Source organism: Bos javanicus, chromosome 5 (genome assembly GCF_032452875.1).
Source record: "Bos javanicus breed banteng chromosome 5, ARS-OSU_banteng_1.0, whole genome shotgun sequence".
Classification (NCBI taxonomy): domain Eukaryota; kingdom Metazoa; phylum Chordata; class Mammalia; order Artiodactyla; family Bovidae; genus Bos; species Bos javanicus.
This window is the reverse complement of record NC_083872.1, coordinates 63393556-63415178: the sequence shown is the minus strand read 5'-3', so window position 1 is coordinate 63415178 and position 21623 is coordinate 63393556. Positions and strand designations below refer to the sequence as shown.

At 43.4% G+C, this 21623-nt stretch overlaps 1 protein-coding gene across 6 annotated transcripts in view; it reads left to right on the top strand.

Annotated features, from left to right (window-relative positions):
• Nucleotides 1-21623, top strand: part of ANKS1B (ankyrin repeat and sterile alpha motif domain containing 1B) — a 1160119-nt gene that overhangs the window by 1136029 nt on the left and 2467 nt on the right. For all 6 annotated transcript variants that reach the window (XM_061417010.1, XM_061417008.1, XM_061417009.1 and 3 more), the window contains one exon: nucleotides 18799-18966. In XM_061417010.1, the coding sequence (XP_061272994.1) occupies nucleotides 18799-18966 (168 nt within the window). The remainder of the gene's footprint in view (nucleotides 1-18798; nucleotides 18967-21623) is intronic.

The following is a 21623-nucleotide window of genomic DNA, read 5'->3' as shown; positions in this document are numbered from 1 at the left end:
ACGTTTGATCTCCTTGCTGTCCAAGGGACTCTCAGGAGTCCTCTCCAGCACCACAGTTCACAAGCATCAATTCTTCAACACTCTGCATTCCTTGTGGTCCAGCTCTCACATCCATACATGACTACTGGAAAGAATACAGCCTTTGACTAAATGGCCCTTTGTTGGCAAAATGATGTCTTTGCTTTTTAACACACTGTCTAGATTTGTCATAGCTTTCCTGCTAAGAAGCAACCATCAACCATCTTCTAATTTCATGGCTGCAGTCACTGTCCACAGTGATTTTAGAGCCCAAGAGGAAATCTGTCACTGCTTCCATCTTTCCCCTTCCATTTACCATGAAGTGATGGGACCGGAAGCCATATCTTATTTTATTTAATATTGAGTTTTAGATGTAACAGACAGTTGCAGTCAAATCCTGTACCTGTGGCTGTGCCAGCCCCAAGCAGGGCGGGAGCACCCAGAGCAGGGGATTGAGTTTGAATGTTGAGTTTGCGTGAAAACACATGGTTCTCTTGGAGGCGCGACAATTCATTAATGCACTTTGGAAAGATGAGGTCAGGCATTAGACAGGCATCTGCCATAAGCAAAGAAAAACTCATTTTTATCAACTTACTTGTCCCTTTGAGAACAATTTTCAGAAGGGTTAAAATTTGGTAAGTGAAAAGGGTCTTAAATCTGGTGCCCCTTTTCAGAGGCATCACGAGTTGGTGAAGGATTTACAGTAGCTTCCACTTGGAGCTTTTATTTTTGAAAAGTGGGGAGGAGTTGAAATCTAGCAAACTTCCCTCCTGCACACCCTTTCCCCAAATCTCTGCTGAGTGACACGACAGAGATGGGTCATGCTCCCCTCCTGCCCAGGCAGGCCAGCCCCCCTGGTGAAGGTGTGAGAGGCCTGCCATCCAGCCTCTGTGGGCTGTGGTTCCATGTGAATAGGTGATCACAGGGCGTGCATGCTGCAGAGAACCTGGAACTTTATGAGAAACCAAGTCCTGACTTACTGAGCTGGGGCCCAACCTCCTTTCTGTCTTTCACTGAGCTGCTGACCCTCATGGACTCAGGGCAAGGCATGACTTTAAACCTTAGTAGATGCAGTGGAATGCTCTGCTACCTTTAAAAATCTGGTTCTTGAAGACCATTTAATGGCATGCAAAAACCATTCATGATTTAATGTTGCATGAAAAAGCAACTTGTGAAACTGCACATAAAGTATCATTCTAATTTTGTTTTTATAAATATTCATATGGCTTATAAAAGTAATCATGGATATATACAAATGTAAAATAAACCAAAATGTAGCAGTGGCTGTATCACAGCAGTAAAATTTTTAAATTTCTTTATGTATTTTCAAAAATTTCTGCATAGACCCCTGTTCCATGTAGACAGAAATATTAATTTCATGACTTTTAGTTAGCTGGAATTAGCCCTAAAGAGGCTCTCTGTTTTATCCAGTTGCCATGTCAGCCCTGGACTAGATAGGCATTTTAGCAGGATGCCTAATACTTAATTTCTAAATGCTGAAGACCTGTGATTAAGCAGTGTTTGTTTCTATAAATGTGCGTGTGCTAAGTTGCTTCAGTGGTGTCTGATTCTTTGCAACTCTATGGACTGTAGCCCACCAGGCTCCTCTGTCCATGGGATTCCCCAGGCAAGAATACTGGAGTGGGTTGCCATGCCCTCCTCCAGAGGATTTTCCTGACCCAGGGATTGAACTCACATCTCTTAGGTCTCCTGCATTGGCAGGCAGGTTCTTTACCACTAGCACCACCTGGGAAGTCCATTCTGCAAATATAAACTATCAAGATGAAATTTTCTGACTTTACTTGAGAGACTAACTAGGTAGAGCTAAGGAGATGTCAATGAATTCTGTGAACATGCCCAGAATATTTTCAGTTATTTTTGCCTCAAGACGTGGGTGAAGCAAGTTGTAGATGAAGCCTACCCTGGGTCTTAAAAAAACAAATCACAGAAGATACAGCTGAAGGAGAAATGTGGCTTCTTTCTGGAGACCTTGAACAGACAAATATTGTAAAACACTTTCCTTTGTCTTTTGGCCCAAAGGGCATCACCTGCATTGGTTCAGCATTTGTTCACCCAGGTCTGCCTGTGGGAAAGAAGACAGAATTGGCTCTGGCCATCCCGTTACCCTTATCTTACCCTTGGGGGCAAGTCTCCTTATCGTAGGGACCTTCCAGGAAGCTTGAGCACCTGCTATGTTCTGAGCCCTAGAGATGCAGTCAAATGAGAGCAGAGCCCTCAAGGAACTCAGCTGGCCGGGGAGTTGGACCTATAAAAAGAAAATCCTAATAAATGCCACACGGTCAGTGGCGCTGTGCCCAGGGCACTTTGAAGGCACCTGGCTCAGGCCTGAGGGCTGGGGAGGGTGATTCAGGGCAGGCTCCCAGAAGATATAATGGTCCAGGTGATTCCGCAGGATGAGCAGTAAACTCCCCAGGCAAAGGGAGAGGTAGCGAAAGGGCACATTGCCAGAATAAAAGCCATCTGATAACACACAAAAACCCTAGCCATTTAGGATGTTTTGGGGTGATTGTTGCCGTGGTGAAAGCCGGGCCCCCGGGCATTGCACCTCTGTGCACTGGCTGGTGGATTGATGAGACCTGCAGTCCAGCCTTTGGTAAAATGCTGTTGTTTAAACGTGGGATCAACTGTACATACATTTCTAAACTCAGTCCATCATTGGTTGGGTAAGACAGCAGCTTCTAATCAGAGAATCCTGGAGCTCCCAGGTGGAGAAGGAGCTAAATGTCACCAGAACTAGACCCCCTTCCTAGTGCCATCTCCTCAGCGGCAGTGATGGTGCAGAGGCAGGCAGCCCAGGGCACACGCAGCCCAGACAGGAGATCCAGGCAGAGGCTCCTCTTTACGCCCCAAGTTTCTTGGCCCCACCTGGGGTTTCCTTGCACAGATGGAGCCCTCTTTTCCTCACATGTCATTTGCACCCTCTTCAAGTGGGGATGGCCTCTGCTGACCTCAGGAATTGCCTCTGCTGGCTCCTGGGAGCCAAATACTCGGCCCTGTAGATTTCTGAGACTCTGGACTACAATTATTAGTTCCTTCCATTTTAGTCACTAAAATGCAGTGGGACTTTTTAATGCTGATGGGAAGGTGCCCATGGACAGATTAGAATGGTCCACTTGTACACAGCAGCCTCCCAGCCTGAGCCAGCAGAGCCCTCTCCCTTTATGATGTCCCCTCTCCCCTCAGCACACTTCCTTTTCTGTCACTTTCACCAGATGATGTGGGAACTCATGTCTGATGTACCTGGTTATTCACTTTTCAGTAAAGAGTTAAACAAAATAAGCTCTCAAGTAAATGTTTAAGTGAATAAACATCCACCATTTGTACTATGTCTCCTTTCATAAAGGACTTAAGGCAGTGTACATGGATGTATGCTGTACAGGTATCTTATCTGAAAATAGATAATACATGGATCAGAAGTAGAGAAAATACCCACTAAAAGGAAGATCAAGACCCAGGGGAAAGTTTAAACATCAGCATAACAGACTGCAGAATTCTACATAGTCTTTAGAAATGAGCCAAAGATTTGGCTCCGAGCTTCCTGGAAGTCAAGGTAAATAGGAAAACACAATCGTCATGTGCTTGATATTTCTTTGTTGATTATACCTCATCTTCTCAGAAGACAAGACTTCAGTGAAACTGATGTCTGAAAGAACTTTTTTTTAATCGAAGCATTGTTGATTTACGATGTTTCAGGTGTACAGCAAAGTGATTCAGTTATACAGATTGAACTTGCGTCTCCTGCATTAGCGGGTGGATTGTTTACCGCTAGTGCCACCTGGGTAGCCCATATATGTGTGTGTATACACACACACACACACACACACACACATATATATATCCTTTTTCAGTTTCTTTTCCATTATAAATTCAATATAGTTCCCTGTGCTATATGGTATAAGTCCTTGTTATTTATTTTACATATAGTAGTGTGTATCTGTTAATCCCAAATTACTAATTTATCCCCTCCAGTCCCCCTTTGGCAACCATATGTTTGTTTTCTATGTCTGTGAGTCCATTTCTGTTTTGTAAACAAGTTCTTTGGATCATTTTGTTAGAGTTCACATATAAGTGATATCATATGATAGTTGTCTTTGTCTGACTTCACTTAGTATGATCATCTCCAAGTCCATCCATCTTGCTGAAAATGGCATTATTCATTCAAAAATGAATTATTTCATTCATTATTTTATGGCTAATAGTCCTGTGAGGGTGTGTGTGTACGAGTGCCACATCTTTATTCATTCATCAATGAACATTAGGTTGCTTCCATGTCTTGGCTACTGTAATAGCACTGCTTTGAACATTGGGGTGCATGTATCTGCAAATTAGAGTTCCTGTCTTTTCTGGATACATGGCCAAGAATGGGATTGCTGGGTCATATGGTACCTCTAGTTTTAGTTTTTTTTTTTTTTAAGGAAACTCCATATTGTTCTTCACAGCAGCAGCACCAATTTACATTCTCACTAACAGTGTGGAAGGGTTCCTTTTTCTACACATCTTCTCTGGCATTTATTTGTGGACTTTTTGATGACAGCCATTCTGACCAGTGTGCGGTGGTACATCATTGTAGTTTAGATTTGCATTTCTGTTAGCGATGCTGAGCATCTTTTAATGTGCCTGTTGACCATGTGTATATCATCTTTGGAGAAATGTCTATTTAAGTCTTCTGCCCATTTTTTGATTGGGTTCTTTGTGTGTATTTTGGAAATTAATGCCTTGTTGGTTGCATCATTTGCAAATATTTTCTCCCATTCTGTAGGTTGTCTTTTAGTCTTGTTTATGGTTTCATTTGCTATGCAAAGGCTTTTAAGTTTAATTAGGTTCAGTTTATTTTTTCTTTTGTTTCCATTACTCTAGAAGATGAATCCAAAAAATATATGTTGCTATAATTCATGTCAAAAAGTATTTTGCCTATATTTTCCTCTAGGAGTTTTATAGTATCTAGGAGTTTAGAGTATACTAGTCTTACATTTAGGTCTGTAATCCATTTTGAGTTCATTTTTGTATATGGTGTTAGAGAATGTTTTAATTTCTTTTTTTTTATATGTAGCTGCCCAGTTTTCCCAGCACCACTTATTAAAAAGACTGTCCTTTCTCCATTTTATATTCTCTTTTGTTGTAGATTAATTGACCATAAGTGTGTGGATTTATTTCTGGACTCTATTCTGATGCGTTAATCTGTCTGTTTTTATACCAATACCACACTGTTTTGATTAGTGTAATTTTGTCATATAGTCTGAAGTCAGGGAGTCTGATTCCTCTAGCACGGTTGTTCTTTCTCACAATTGTTTCGGCTGTTTGGGGTGTTTTGTGTTTCCATACAAATTTAAATTTTCCCAGTTCTGTGAAAAGTGCCATTGGTAATTTGGTAGGTAGTGCATTGAATCTATAGATTGCTTTGGGGGAGGTATGGTCATTTTAACAATATTGATTCTTCCAATCCAAGATCATGGTGTATCTTTCCATCTCTGTCATCTTTCATGTCTTTCATCAGCATCCCGTAGTTTTCAGAGTACAGGTGTTTTGCCTCCTTAGGTTTATTCTTAGGTATTTTATTCTTTTTGATGTGATGGTGAAAGAACTTTTCTTCCTAGGTCTCCAAGAGAGGATATCATGTAATGATGTCTTCACGAACATTCATATGCCAAATCTCCAAAACATAAGATGGTTCCTCAGAGGGTCCCTCAGTCCAAGTGGAGGCAGAACACCAGCAGATTCATGAAAGCAACAAGGCAGGGCAGCCTAGTGGCACAGAAGTCTTATCTAAAGTCAGATCTGGGTTTGAATCCTGGCTATTTCCCTTACTAGCTGTGTGAACTTGGCCAAGTTAATCTCACTAACCCTGAATTTCTCACACACAAAATGGAGATAAGTCCTCCTCTACACGGTGGTTGTGAGGGTTAGATAATCCACATCAGGCGTTTAGCTCATCTCTGGGATGTACTTGGCAAAGTCATGTGATAGTTGTTACTACTGCTTTATCATCTGTATGAGAGGAAGTAGAATGTAGTTCAAGTTCACAGGTGGTCTGATTTGGTGCAGGGATCAAAACTAGCACAGCTACAAAAGTGGATTGACTATGTGTCCGTAAGTTAATGTCCACATAGAACATTTTCCAGCTAGGTTTAATAGAAATTGAACAGAAGAGTTGACTTTTTGCTCTGGACTTGGAGTCAAGGTATTGGGGTTTCAGGTCAAAGGAAGAACTGAATATTCTAAAATTCAGCTGAGCAGATGCTAGAATTGACATCCAATGGAAAACTAAAGAGCTTAAATGAGACTTTTGACCAAATGGATGGCCAGTGCCACTGGTTCATGGGGGTGAGTCATGGAAACACCAAAAAACAGGGTCTGGATTTTGCCTGGAGAAGTTCCCAGCCCTCTCTGCCAAAGAACAAAGAGGCAGGTGATAGATATGAGCTAGATTTTCTCTTATTTTTAATTCTCAAATGCAAAAGCTTATTATTTTATGATTGTAAAATAATTCATTTTCATTTGAATGAAGTTCAAAACATACAAAGAAGTATAAAAAAACTGTCCTCAACACTCAATGATCTCAACAATCAATGATAACCATTTAATAACATTTTAATATATATCCATTTTCTATGCACATAGATACCATCTATGTTTGTATGTATACATAATTTTTTACTGAGTCTTTTAATCAGTCTTTTAAATGCCTCCATTTTCATCTTAAATGGCTGCCTAGTAGCCCCTGTGTAGATCTATGTAGTATATTTAATCAATTCCCTATTAAGCACATTTTTAACACTGTGATGAATATTCTTGTGAATATGCCATTGAACCCTTGAGCCCAAAAGATATTCAAACCCGGAGTTTCCAACACAGAAAAATCCTAGTGATGTGCCAATTAATAGAAAGTATTTACCTGGGTGGCCAGAATTTTTCCTAGGGGACAGACTACCTGTAGTCTACACAGCAGTTATTCTAACACCAAAGTGATGAGAGTGCCAGATGAGATGCAGGAGGTCCATGAGGGACACCTCTTTGTCTGTATCCTGAGCCCCCTCTCCCTGACATCATTCAGGGAGCAATTCCTGGACACCTGTTAGAGGCCAGGCACCAAGGACTCAGCCCTTGACATAAGGAAGTAGCTTGGTAATATCCATGGTGATTGACATTCAACTGCCAGTCCTGACTGCCTTAAGAAGCTCATAGTAAATACAGGCTGGCCTGCAGACCTCTCTAGTTTCCATAGAATAACAAAGTTTGCATCCTTAGATTATACTTAAAATCTATCCTTAAAATATGGTGGCCCTCTAATGTAATCCACAGATCAAAATCCTAGGGGGTGGAGAAGGGGAAGCCCTTTGGAGATTGTAATGTGCCCCCTGGGACAGGTGTCCCCATTGAATTGAGATTCCCTGCCTTCACCCCGAAGACACTCCGTTGGAGAGGAAGAGTTGCCTTTCATCCCTTACATCATCCCTCACCATGCAAGGGGCAGGGCCACCAGCTGAGAATCCCTGTGTTAACAGTTCACGTGAAATTGTAGAGAACACCCTCTGCCTAGAGAACACCTCTTGCCTGACGGGAGACACCCTCCAAACATGAGACCTTCACCCAGCCAAGATGCATCTATCACCCAGGAGCTTCTGGATTTAATGTTAAGATTTTTTCTTTTTTAGCAGTTTGAAGAGGTCTTCTATTTTTTAATTGAAGTACAGTTAATTTATAATGTTGTGTTAGTTTCTGGTGTACAACAAAACGATTCAGTTATACATATATTTTTTCATTATAGTTTATTATATTGAATATAGTTCCCTGTGCTCTACAGCAGGTGCTTGTTGCTTATCTATTTTATATGTAGTAGTGTGACTCTGTTCATCCCAAATTCCTAATTTATTCCTCCCCCACTTTTCCCTCTTGGTGACCATAAGTTTGTCTTCTAGGTCTCTGAGTCTATCTCTGTTTGTAGATAAGTTCATTTGTATCATACTTTAGTCTCCACATATAAGTGATATCATATGGTATTTGTCTTTCTCTGACTTATTTCTCATAGTAATCTCTATCACATTGCTGCAAGTGGAATTATTTCATTCTTTTTATGGTTGTGTAGTATTCCATTGTGTGTATGTGTGTATAATATACACACACACACTACATCTTAGAACCCAGGTCTCCTGCATTGCAGGCGATTCTTTACTGTCTGAGCCACCAGAGAAGCCATCTATATCTATATATATATATAGAGAGAGGCATACCACATCTTTATCCATTCCTCTGTTGATATACACTTAGGTTGTTTCCATGTCTTGGCTGTTGTAAATAGTGCCACTATGAACATTGGGGTGCATGTTATCTTTTCAAATTACAGTTTTCTCCAGATATATGCCCAGCAGTGAGATTGTTGGATCATATAGTAACCCTGTTTTTAGTTTTTTAAGGAACCACCATACTGTTTTCCATAGTACCCACCAATTTACATTCCCACCAACAGTATAGAAGGTTCCCTTCCCACACACCCTCTGCTGCATTTATTCCTTGTAGACTTTGAATGATGGCCATTCTGACCCTACCTCATTGTACGTAGTTTTAGTTTGTATTTCTCTAATAATTAGCAATGGTGAGCATCTTTTCATATGCCTAATGGCCATCTGTATGTATTCTTTAATGTCTATTTAGGTATGCAGAAGTCTTCTATTTAGAAAGGAAGTGAAAGTGTTAGTTGCTCGGTTATGTCCGATTCTTTGCAACCCCATGGACTGTAGCCTACCAGGCTCCTCTGTCCATGGAATTCTCCAGGCAAGAATATTGGAGTGGGTTGCAATTTCCCTCTCCATGGGATCTTCCCGAACCCAGGTGTCCCACATTGCAGGCAGATTCTTTACCATCTGAGCCAGTCTTAAGTATAATTCTAAGGTACAGTGGTCAAGAGCACAGCCTATAGGGACCACTGGATTTAAAGCCCAGCTCAGCCAGGTGCTGTCTTCGTGAACAAGTTATTTAACCCTCCTGAGCTTAATTCTCTGACATGCAAAACAGAGATGATAATGGCCCCACAGCTGTTTAATGTAACTTCCACAGGGTGGCTGTTAGGATTAAATGAGACAGTCCATGTGCAGCATGGCACACAATGAATAATAAACGTTAATTGTCATTAGGGTAAATGTTATTATGAATGATTCTCAAGGTAATCCAGTAAGGTGCATACATCATGTGTTACTATCCCCATTTTGAGAGAAGAAAACCAGCTCAGAGCATACTCTTCCCAGTAGTCACCCCCCTCTGCCCCGACGCCAGCCCTGAAGACACATGCAGTGATACAGGCTTCCTTCTTTCTTTGCGGTCTGTGTAAGGTAGACAGTACTCAAAGTCAATTGCTGTAATAAGTGTGATATCAAAAAGAGAGTCACGCTGGAAAGGCCAAGGCAGGTATTTTCCAGTAAGCTAGGAGCTAGGGTCAGAGACAACCCAGTTATAGCATTTGAGGGATGGGAGGTAGTGAACATAAAACTAAATGAGTTTGGATTTATGCCCAAGCGAAGTAGCAACCAGAGATGAAAGTGTGGTTGTCAGCTGGGGTTTGGGCCAGCATGTGGAGGGACACCCAGGTGCTTACTGTGACCCAACGGATCACAAGCATCAGCTAGCCTTCCCAAGGTCAGGGCTGGGGGTAGAGGCTCCGACCTCCTGGGACTGGGTACTGTTATTTTTTTAATTTTACTGAAGTATAATTGATTTACAATGTTGCATTAATTTCTGCTATACAACAAAGTGATTCAGTTTATATTCTTTTTCATATTCTTTTGCATTATGGTTTATCACAAGATACTGAATATAGCTTCCTGTGCTATACAGTGCGTGCTTAGTCGCTCAGTCCTGTCTGACTCTTTGCAACCCCATGGGCTGCAGCCCGCCAGGCTCCTCTGTCCATGGGGATTCTCCAAGCAAGGATACTAGAGTGGGTTGCCATGCCCTCCTCCAGGGGTTCTTCCCAGCCCAGGGATCAAACCCAGGTCTCCTACATTGCAGGCGGATTCTTAACCAGCTGAGCTAACAGGGAAGTCCGTGCTATACAGTAGGGCCTTGTTTATCCATTCTTTCTATAACAGTGTGCATCTGATAACCCCAAACTCCCCATCCTTCCCTCCCCTGTCCTCTTCCTCCTTGGCAACTACAAGTCTGTTTTCTCTGTGAGTCTATTTCTGTTTCATAGATATGTCCATTTGTGTCATATTTTAGATTCCACATTTAAATATTTTTCTTTCTGGATTCCTTCACTTAGTATGATAATCTCCAGGTCCATTCATATTGCTGCAAATGGCATTATTTCATTCTTTTTATGGCTGAGTAGTATTCCATTGTATATATGTATAGTATCTTCTTTATATATTCATCTGTCAGTGGACATTTAGGTTATTTTCATGTCTTGGCTATTGTGAATAGTGCTGTTATGAACACAGGGGTGCATGTATCTTTCTGAATTATGTATTTGTCTGGATATATGCACAAGAGTGGTATTGCTGGGTCATACAGTTCTATTTGTAGCTTTCTCAGTAACTTCCATACTGTTTTCCATAGTGGCTATTCCAATTCACATTCCCACCAACAGCCATAGGAGGGTTCTCTTTTCTCCACACCTTCTCTAGCATTTATTTGTAGACTTTTTAATGACAGCCATTCTGATTTGTGTGAGGTGGTACCTAACTGTAGTTTTGATTTGCATTTCTTTAATAATTAGCAATGTTAAGCTTCTTTCATGTGCCTATTGGCCATCTGTACGTTGTCTTTGAGGAAATGTCTTTTTAGGTGTTCTGCCTACTTTTTGATTGGGCTTTTTTTTTTTTTTTTTTTCATTATTGAGTTGTATAAGATGTTTTTATATTCTGGAAGTCAAGTTGTATGGGTTGCATCATTTTGCAAATATTTTCTCCTGGTCTGTATGTTGTCTTTTCCTTTCGTTTATGGTTTCCTTTGCTCTGAAAAGCTTAGAAGTTTGATTAGGTCCTATTTGTTTATCTTTGCTTTTATTTCCATTGTCTTGAGAGACTGACCCAAGAAAACATTGATACAATTTATGTCAGAGAATGTTTTGCCTGTGTTCTCTTCTAGGAGTTTTATGGTGTCATGACCTATATTTTACTTCTTTAAGCCATTTTGAGTTTATTTTTGTGTATGATGTGAGAGTGTGTTCTAACTTCAGTGATTTGCATGCTGCTGTCCAACTTTCCTAACACTGCTTGCTGAAGATATTGTCTTCTCCCCATTGTATATTCTTGATTCTTTTGCTGTAGATTAACTGACTATAAGTATATGGGCTTATTTCTGGACTCTACTCTGTCCATTGATCCATATGTCTGTTTTTGTGCCAATACCACACTTTTGATTACTATAGCTTTGTAGTATTGCTTGAAGACTGGGAGAATTAGGTTTCCTGCTTTGGCAATCTTGAGTCTTTTATGGTTCCATATAAATTTGAGGATTATTCTAGTTTTGTGAAAAATGTCACAGGTAATTTGATAAGGATCACTTTAAATCTGTATATTGCTTTGGACAGTATGGCCATTTTAACAATATTAAATCTTCCAGCCCAAGAGCATGGGATATCTTTCCATGTCTTTGAATAGTCTTTGATTTCCTTTATTAACATTTTGTAGTTCTCAGCATATAAGTCTTTCACCTTCTTGGTGAGGTTTATTACTAAATACTTTTTGATGTAATGTTGAGATAGTTTATATTCCCTTTCTGATACTTCATTGTTAATGTAAAGAAATGCAATCCATTTCTGTATGTTACTCTTAACATCCTGCTACCTTGCTGAATTTATCAGTTCTAATAGTTTTGAGTGGAATCTTGGGTTTTCCGTGTATAGTATGCATATATAATATGTATCTGCATATAAAGACAATTTTGCCATTTCCCTACCAATTTGGATACCTTTTATTTCTTTTCCAATTGCTCTGGCTAGGACTTACTAACTTGAATAGAAGAGGTGAGAGTGGGTATTCTTGAGATACCCAGGAATACCTGTTCCAGATCGTAGCAGGAAGGCTTTCAGCTTTTCACTATTATTATATGGATCATGGGTTTGTCATAGTTTTTATTATGTTGAGGTATATTCCCTCTATACCCACTTCCATAAGAGTTTTTATCATAAATGGATGTTGATGAATTTTATCAAATGCTCTTTCTGTATCTTTTGAGATGACCATATGGTTTTTATCTTTTGTTGATGTGGTGTATCACATTGATTAATTTGTGTATGTTGAACTTTCCAAGTGACCAACCATGCAGTGAATCCAACCTGGTCATGGTACATGAACTTTGTTTTGTTGGATTTGGCTTGCTAATTATGACTGTACTGTTCATCCCCACGTGCAGGTTGATGGTTCCTCTTCCTGCCACCTGAATGAGGTCTAGCCAGCCTTCCTTAGCATTGCATGGTATTCCAGTTATCTATTGCTGTTTATTTAGCAAACCACACCCAAAACTTAGTGCTATAAAACAACATCCATTTTATCAGCGATCGCCACTGAGGGACTTCGAAGGAGGGGGGAGGAGTAGGAAAGGAAGCGAGAGAAAAGGCGAGCGAGCGCTAAAGGGGAAGTGCAGTTTGAGAAACGGGCTAGCGCTCTCCTCCCCGGCCGCTCAGACTCCAGCGGCCGCTTCTACAAATTGGTCCGGGAGACCCTCATCGGACCCCATGGCCGACTGCTGCACGCCGATAAAGAAGCTTTGCTGGTGCGTTCTTCTGTTCTTCCTGGTGGCGGGGATCACCGGGGGGGCGATCGGAATCTACAAGTGGCACTACTCCGGGCTCAACAGGTGGCACGGGGCAGGCAGCACCGCTGATTTTCAGAAAATCATCCAGGAGCGATGCAACACCTACACCCAGACAATCCGGCCGGGTTCCAGAAGCAGAAACTGCCAAGCGATCAGGCAGGCATTCATGAGTGCCTTCATTTCCAAGGATCCCTGCAAAGCGACAAAGGAAGACTACAACTCCCTGATCAACCTGGCACCTCCCACTGTGCCTTGTGGCCAGCAAGTCTTCTGGAGCAAAACGAAGGAGCTGGCTCATGAATACGTGAAAAGGCAGCGCCTGATGACTCTGGAGGACACGCTGCTGGGTTACCTTGCGGATGGCCTCAGCTGGTGTGGAGAGCCAGGCTCCTCTGATTTGAACATTTGGTCTTGTCCAGACTGGAAGAAAGACTGCAGAACCAACTATCTTTCTGTATTCTGGGAAGTGCTGTCTGAAAGGTTTGCAGAAAGTGCCTGTAATACAGTCCGGGTGGTGCTCAATGGATCGTTGGAGAACGCCTTTGATAGCATGAGCATATTTGGACGAGTGGAAGCCCCTAACTTAGGGCCACAGGTTGAACTAGAGGCTTGGCTGGTACATGACACTGGAAAACCTCCCAGTGACTCATGCTCTGGCTCCTCTATAAGGAAACTGAAGTCCATCTTAGATGGAAGAAATGTCAAATTTAGATGCATGGATAATCTCAGCCGTGACCAGTTTCTTCAAAGATCCTGAGGATTCATCTTGCAGATGGGTCAGTCAGCATGGCTGAGCCCTGGCAGTGCAGATCAACACACACGATTCAGGAGACATGCTGGTGGAAAGTTGGGACTTTGGGGGAAACTTTCGTCATAAAATTAACACCAGAGATGGAAACCTTTTCCTTCGGGATCTTAAAATAACTTATGCTATTGACATAGTTTTTATCTTGATCTAATAGTCAAGAAAAATTCAGTTCAGTTCAGTCGCTCAGTCATGTCTGACTCTTTGCGACCCCATGAATCACAGCACACCAATTACTGTATAAAGTTAGAGTAGAAATTTTATATAGTTTTTTATTTTATTTTTCATACGATTCTTTTATATTGCTAATATGTTGGTAACATCCTCTCTGTTGAAGAATGACCTCTCCAAACCTGTTGGCTGGTCAAGAAAAATAAATGCCCAGACTTTTCAGCAAAGGTCACATATCAAAATGAATGACATTATGCCAAGATATATTTTTGTATCTTTCCTACAGATAAACTACAGATGCCGTGGTTATGGGTCATGTTACATTCTGTAGGGTGTAAGTTACTCCTGTGCTTGGTGTTTTATCTCTAATCCTTCCAACAGCCCTGTGAGGTTGATATTACTATCCTCCATTTGTTAAATGAGAAGAATAAGTTCAGAAAGTTTATATAATTTCCTAAAAGTCATACATTTAGGTCAAGGTAGAGAATGAATTTGAACTCAACTTTATTTCAAAAATTCATGTGCTTGCCCTTTCTAGGCAGATAATACTAGATTGATAGTCCTTATGTTCTCTTCTAATGAATGTACGTGGGATTAAATTGAATACAATAGAATCTGAAACGTGATTTTTCTGGATGGCTTCGAAACAGGTACAGTTTTTCATCCTCTCCCTTGCTTCTCCTCATCTCCGTGTCTTATGCAGGAGTCAGTTAAAATGTATTTATTTGTTCTTGATGCTGACAGTTTATTTCTCACTGGAATTTTACTTGATTAGTCTTGCTTGGGAATGATCATTTTTACTACTCTTAAAGAACCAACATTTAACTCTGTTGATTTTCTCATTCTACTTATTTAGGTTTTACTTTTCTCTGTATTATTAGAGATAGAGAGATTCTAATTTCTTTGCGTTTCCTTATGCAGCTTCTTAAGATGGAAGTTGAGATCACTGAGTTTGCAGTACTCAAACTCTGCATTTTAGTACGATCATTTTTCTTCTGAGTGCTGCTTTAGCTGTCGCTCTTAAAATTTTTGATATGTCTCTTTTCCTCATAATTTAAAAATATTTTCTGATTGAATTGTTATTTCAAAACATGTTACTTAAGTTTTAAACATCTGGATATTTTCTAGTTCTTTGTTGTTCTTGTCAAAACATAAGATGCATTGAGTGGAGAATGAATAAACTCACTTGGAAACCCTAAAAAAAAAAAAAAAAAACATCCATTTTATCATGTTTACAATTCTGAGAGTCAGGTATCTGGGCAAAGCAGAACACTTCTGCTCCATGATATCTGGGGCCTCCAATGGGGCCATCTGTCTGGGATCCTGGGTGTGGCATCTCTTGGCTCTTGAATGTCTGGTGTCACTCCTTCACTTCATTTATCTGGAGGCTGGCCTGGGATGGCCGCAACTGCTGTTTCTCTACAGGCAGCCTCTTCCCCTGGCCAGCTTGGGCATACAGTGTGTTAATCTCAAGATGAGATGTTTTTCTATGTGGCTGGTTTTCCTCAGAGTGAGTGTTCCATGAGGTCCAGGTAGAAGCTGAAAGACCCTCACAATGTAATCTCATAAGTCCCAGCATGTCACTTCTGCACATTCTGCTAGTTACGGAAGTCAGGATATCTAATCCAGATTCAAGGAGGTGAAAGAACAGACTAGGCCTCTCGATGGGAACACCGTGGCATGAGGGAAGCAGAAGAGTGATGCCTGCCACCTTGGAGACAAGCTACCACACATGGGGAGGGTGGGAACATACCTTTTTTGAAGCATAGTTGACTCACAATATTCCAGGTGTTTATATAAAATACAGTGGATTGGCAGAATTGATACAAAGTTAAGAGATTCAGTTTGAGTCAGAGTTACCAGCCTAGGCATCTGCTTTTATATATATTATTTTTTCAGATTCTTTTCCATTATAGGTTGTTATAAGATACTGAATATAGTTCCTTGTGCTATACAGTAGGCCTTTGTTTTTCTATTTTATATACAGTAGTGTGTATATGTTAATCCCAAACTCCCAAGTTGTCCCCCGACCTTCCCCTTTGGTAACCATAAGCTTTCTGTGTCTGGGAGTCTGTTTTGTAAATAAGTTGATTTGTATCATTTTTTAAGATTCCACATATGTGATATCATGATATTTATCTCTTACTACACATAGTATGCTAATCTCTAGGTCTATGCATGTTAAAATGGAATTATTTCATTTTTTATGATTAATATTCCCTTATATACCACATCTTTATCCATTCATCTGTTGATGGACTTGAGGTTGCTTCCACGCCTTGGCTATTGTAAACAGTGCTGCTGTGAACACTGGGGTGCATAAATCTTTTCAAATTAGTTTGAAAGAACATAGACTTTTAGGTCACAAATATTGGTTCATACCACTGCTTTGTAACTTTCTAGCTTGTGATGTCAGATTAACCTTTCTGAGCCTCAGTTTCCTCATCTACAAAATGAGGATAATGATATTCCACTGCAGCTGATCGTGGTAAACTTTATTGGTTGGTTCAGTGCCTAATATCTACAAAGTCCTCACTTAACAGTAGCTATGGTACCTATAGTAATAACTAGTAGTGTTATTACTCCAGCTTGGCCTTCAGATATTCATTCATTCAGCAAACAAGATCCCCTGCATGCCTGCAGTGTGCCAGGCACTGGCCTCCCCAGCTGTGAAGATGATGATATGCTGTAAGCAGAGACTAATTGGGGTTTCGGGTTTTTTAAGCAGCGTCCCTGGATCCACATGCCAGGCAGCATCTCTGGGGTCAGCAGGCCTGGCTCCGAGGAGGAAGGAAGGGCATGTCACCTAAGCCGCTCTGGTCCGACCGTGGTATCACTTTTGGTCCTGAGTCTCCTGCTCTGGCAGTAACTCTCCTCCCATCTTAAGTAGTGGGGATGGTATTAAGAGGAGGCAGGAGACACGAACCCCCCGCCCCCATTCAGGTGCATGTCCGCAGGCCCCATCTGCTGAGTCCTTCTAGGGCCCCAGGACTCTCTGCATGCAAAGCCCCATAAGCTGCTCCTTGCAGGCTGTCGCTGGCATCCAGGATCGAAGCCTCAAACACCGAGATGACAGAAAGCGTAGGCGAAGTAACAATGTCCAGTTCTTGACAGATCATAAAAGAACAACTCTCAAAATGAGCATTCTAAATAAGATGAAAAGCCAAGACGTCATGGAGAATGCAAGCCAAATGAGGAGAGGCCACCTGGCAGGGAACCTCCTGGGCTAGTCGGGTCTCTGTGTCTTGTCTCAGTGGTTTCCTACCACTGGGAACTTCTTTAAAATGAAAGGGTAGAGCTTCTAACCAGAACCTTTCAAAAATTTTTAGCCTTCTGATAATAGTCTTGTGAAAATCTCACCTGCTCAAATGGCCTTCATTTGAAGACACTGGAGCTGTAAGTAAATCTCAGTTTCGGGAACTTGTTTTTAGGTTAACGGTAAAGGAATTCACACTCATTAAGTACCTTTGTCCCAGCATCAAAAAGCTGCATGTTACAGAATTGCTGAGTCTGCCATCTTTCCCTCAGTCCAGCTGCCCGCCTGGAGCACCAGTGCCTGCTCCTGATGGATGGACAGCCACCATCCACCTCCACAGCAGCCGGAACGAGACAAGAGCCCGGACTTCGTGGGGCAGCCTAAGCCCGGCGCCCCTTTCCAGGGCACCACCCTGGTGGCGATGTGAGGGTCAGCCCTCCTCTGCTAGCATTTGTTGGTACATTGCTAATTTCCTGGTCTGACTCATCCTAGGAGGCAAATACTGGCCCATGTTCATTGAAGGAAGAGCTTGGCTGGCTGTGTGAGGCTCAGTGTCTCCAGTAAGCACACATCTGTCTTGTGGGGTGTCGCTTCTTCACCTGTGTCTCTAAAGAGAAGACATGTCCTCTGTGAGACTAGTTCTCACGCTCAGAAGCATTTAGATCTGCCAGCAGGCCAGCATGGATCTAAACTCTGGTCAGGGTGGAAACCCACGGGTTCTTCCACAGGGCCTCTGATGGCCATCCTGCGTCTCCCTCCTCCTTCATCAAGATGGAACAGTCCCCACCAGACCCCTCAGTCATGGGAATTGAGCTGTTCTGTGTCCTGGATTGAGGAGGCAGGGTCACAGGATGCAAAATCAGCAAAGTTTTTCTGGTTTTGAGAAACCACACACAGACATCTAGGGATGTTCATCAGCGTGGAAACTTGAGACAGACCTTGCTGGCACTCAGCTGGGGCAGTGGTTTTAAGAAAACTCACTGTAACCCATAGACATCTGGTTCATTGATGTGCTGTTGACCTCAGGGTCAACGTCTTGTTTTCTCAGTGAGAGAAGATGGGGTGGGACAGTGCTCGAAAGAGAAGGCAGAAATGAAGTAAGAACCTGGAGGAGAGAAGTAAGACATCATCCTGAGGGGAATGACTGAAGGTCTGAAGAAAAGAATTTCTCCCAGGCACTGCGTGGCATGGCATTCGGGCAGAATCTCCTTTCTCACACTGATTTAGTGATAAAATATGGAGTGGACCCACAGGGAGAGCAGATGCCTCAAGAAATAGATGGATAATTGGCTCTGTTTGCATGCTTGCTGCTGTGACTGCGAGACACCACACCAGCATGACTAATGCCTCTCCCCTCTGCCTAAATTAGACTGTGATTGTGTTTCAGAGATGTTCACTGAATCACAGATGTTGGAGGTAAAAAGACCCAAACTTCTCAGGAGCACCTCGTGGGGAGTGTGTGGGCTCACCCTCACAGGCTGAGGGACTGGTATAACCCCTTGCCTTCTAAGGCCTGGGAGCAAAACAGTTACCCAGGGCGGGCTCCTTAGGGTAGCTGTAGGCGTGTGTATTGCAGCAGTGACTGATGCCTCCTTAGACCCTAACTTGGACCCAGAGTGTGCAATCTGTCAGATTTCCCCTGACTCGCTGCCATGTCAGGTGGAGCAGCTCAAGGTCCTCGCCGGTTCACCCCCTCAATGTCCTCTCTTTGCGTGCTCAGTGACTCTGTTCTGACCTGCAGGATGCTGTTGTAAACGCTTTCTCATTTCTCTTGCAGAATTTAGCCTATGAGATCATCCTAACGCTTGGACAGGCATTTGAAGTCGCCTATCAGCTTGCACTGCAAGCCAGGAAAGGGGGGCATTCCTCCACGCTTCCAGAAAGCTTTGAAAACAAGCCCTCCAAGCCCATCCCCAAGCCCCGCGTCAGCATTCGCAAGTCGGTGGTAAGTAGACAAGACACAGGTGTTCTGAGAACTGAAGGGAAGGATCTATGGTGGTGTGGATGCTGGTAAGAATCCAGGGCCTGCCCTTCCTGTCCTCCCCTCAGCCTTGTCCTGGCTTGTAACTGTCATCCTCTCAGCCCAGTTCCTGCAGTCTTGGGGACCGTCTACTGAACCTGGAGGCTCCTGAGAAAATCCCACTTACCCTGTGCCCTGAAGCAGCCTGGGAGGGGGCTGGGTGCTGCTGTCCCGGGTCAATCTCTCCTCTAGATCCAAGCTACCTGGGGACCAAGTTCCCTGAGGCCTCAGCTGCCATCCCTCCAGGGGGCAGGCCTCTTCCAGGCCACTGGGCAGCAGAGAGGTTGGTAGAGGCTCACAGCGAGGGTGTCCCTGGTACCCAGCAAGTAGAAGCTGGGGGCTCAAGCTGTGCACGGAGTCGGGGTGGGAGAGGCCTGGGCACCAGGCCCTGTGTTCTCCCCGCAGCAGCTGAGGCTTCCTGCAGAGCAGGATTGTTCAGAAGCTACTGCCCCTCCTCCTCGCATCTGCCTTCCTCCAGGAATTTCCTCCCCTTCCCTCCCACACGCTCTGCACACATCCTGTCCTAACAGACTTTCCTGACTTCAAAGCGGCCTCCTCTGGTAGTAGCAGTACCCAGAAGCTGGAATGTTCCCAGCCAGCCTCACTTCTGGTTTCTGCTCCGTATGGCATCCTTGGAACTCTTGGACTCCGGGCAGCAGTGCCATCACAGAGGCATCACTCTCACACCCATATATCCTTCCGTCTGTGACTCTCCTCCTCCCCACCGACCCCAGGTCATGGGGAATTTGTAGGGTTTTTAATGTTTGCAGAAGCACCATGCTTGGAGATCATGTGGCTTCTTGTTCATGACCTCTCTTTGGCCTCTGCTCCTTGACAGCTCACATCTCAGATCTTTTCTTCCACCTCACCATTCACACCCATGCTTGTCCCTCACTGCTGACCATTGCCAGGAACTGCACGTCCTCCCACCTCAGCACCTCCCAGCCCCACTGGCTCCCAACCCTGATGCACTCCCAGAGCTCCAGACCTACAGGTTCAATTTCTCCTTTGATACTTAGCAGACAGCTGAAACTTACTATGCCTAGAACAGAATTCTTGATCTCTCTGCAAAGCTGTTTCTCTCTCCCTACCTCTGCCAGCTTAGTAAACAGGCTAACCAGTCACCAAGTTGCTCAAGCCATCAATCTAGAAAGCAGACTTGATTCCCGTTTTCCTCTCAGCCCTGTGTCCAGCCCACAAGCAGATTCCATCCATTCAGCCCCTAAAACATCTCTCAGCTCCATCCACGCCTCTCCATTTCTTCTGTCACTCTTCCCATCCTAGCCATCACCACCACATCTCCAAAACTACTCCAGTACATCTCCTGAAACTCCCTTCCTCCACAGGGCAGCCACATCATGGTACCACAGCCTTGACTTCCCACCACACTCCTCCCAGGCACTCAGCCTCCCTATTCCTGGAATAGACAAAGCTTCCACCTACCTGTGTTCCCTCCACCTGGCTTTGTCTCCCCCTCATTTCTGCACAGCTGACTACAGCTGGTCATCCAGGCCCCAGCCACACAAAGAGGCATCTCCTATATATTGTCTGTCTTACCCCACAGGAAAGCAGGTTAAATATCCAGAAATTTTCAGAATATTTGGGGGACTAGCTCTAGTCTGTTGTATTGTATACATTCCCATGTGGGCTGGATAAATCTGTTCCTACCTCCATCTGACTTTTCTTTGGTCCCTGTAGACTTCTTCCAGGCGAGTATGAAGGGATGTGCACCATACGGGCTCATAGAATATTCATTTAGAAGCCTTCACTGAAAAAGATGGAACATACAGTGAATAATACTGCTGCTCTTTAACTGCCCCAAGATCCCGTCCCCCTCAGCAGGTGTCTGTGTTCCATTTCCCTCGGCCCCAATAGTTTACTGTTGAGAATATCCTGTGACTAGACATGTGACGTTCCCCCCCACAGCCTTGTGGAGGTACAGACAGATCACATGCAGCTGAAAAGCACGAACCCCATAGCCTTCTGGCCAGCTCCCTTGTTCCAGGTTTCCTGAGCAGAGCAGCCAGGGGCACACGTGGAAACACCAAAGACAGACAGGGAGGTCTGGTGCAGAACTGCCCCAGCCCTCTCCCTGATCCGCCCCCCTATCACCATGAGAGCTTAGAACTCAAGCTTTACCCAGGCAGGGCCTGCATGACCTTGTATACACAGGCAATGAAATGGTGTTGACGTTTTCTAGCTCAGTTTGGTTCAAGGTCGAGGCTCAGCCTGACCTGGCCCTGCTCACCTCCTCACCCTCAGCTGTCTCCTCCCAGCTCCCCCTCAGCACCCTGACTGCAAACCCTCACTCCCTTCCCCTCAGGGACTCTGCGCATGCTGCTCCACACCCCCATCTTCACCAGGAAGCTTAGTTTTCCAGCTTTCCATTTGGACGTATACCTTAATTTTGAAATAATGTCTAGTTGACAGGAACGGATTGGGTGCCTGTTGGTTACTGGGTTGCTGGGAGCTTGTCAACGTTAGAGGGAAACCGTAGTAAACAGAATGAAGTCCACCTTTGTGAGTGTACATTTTAGTGGCAGATGAACATATAAACATGATGTGTATGGCATAAGGATTAT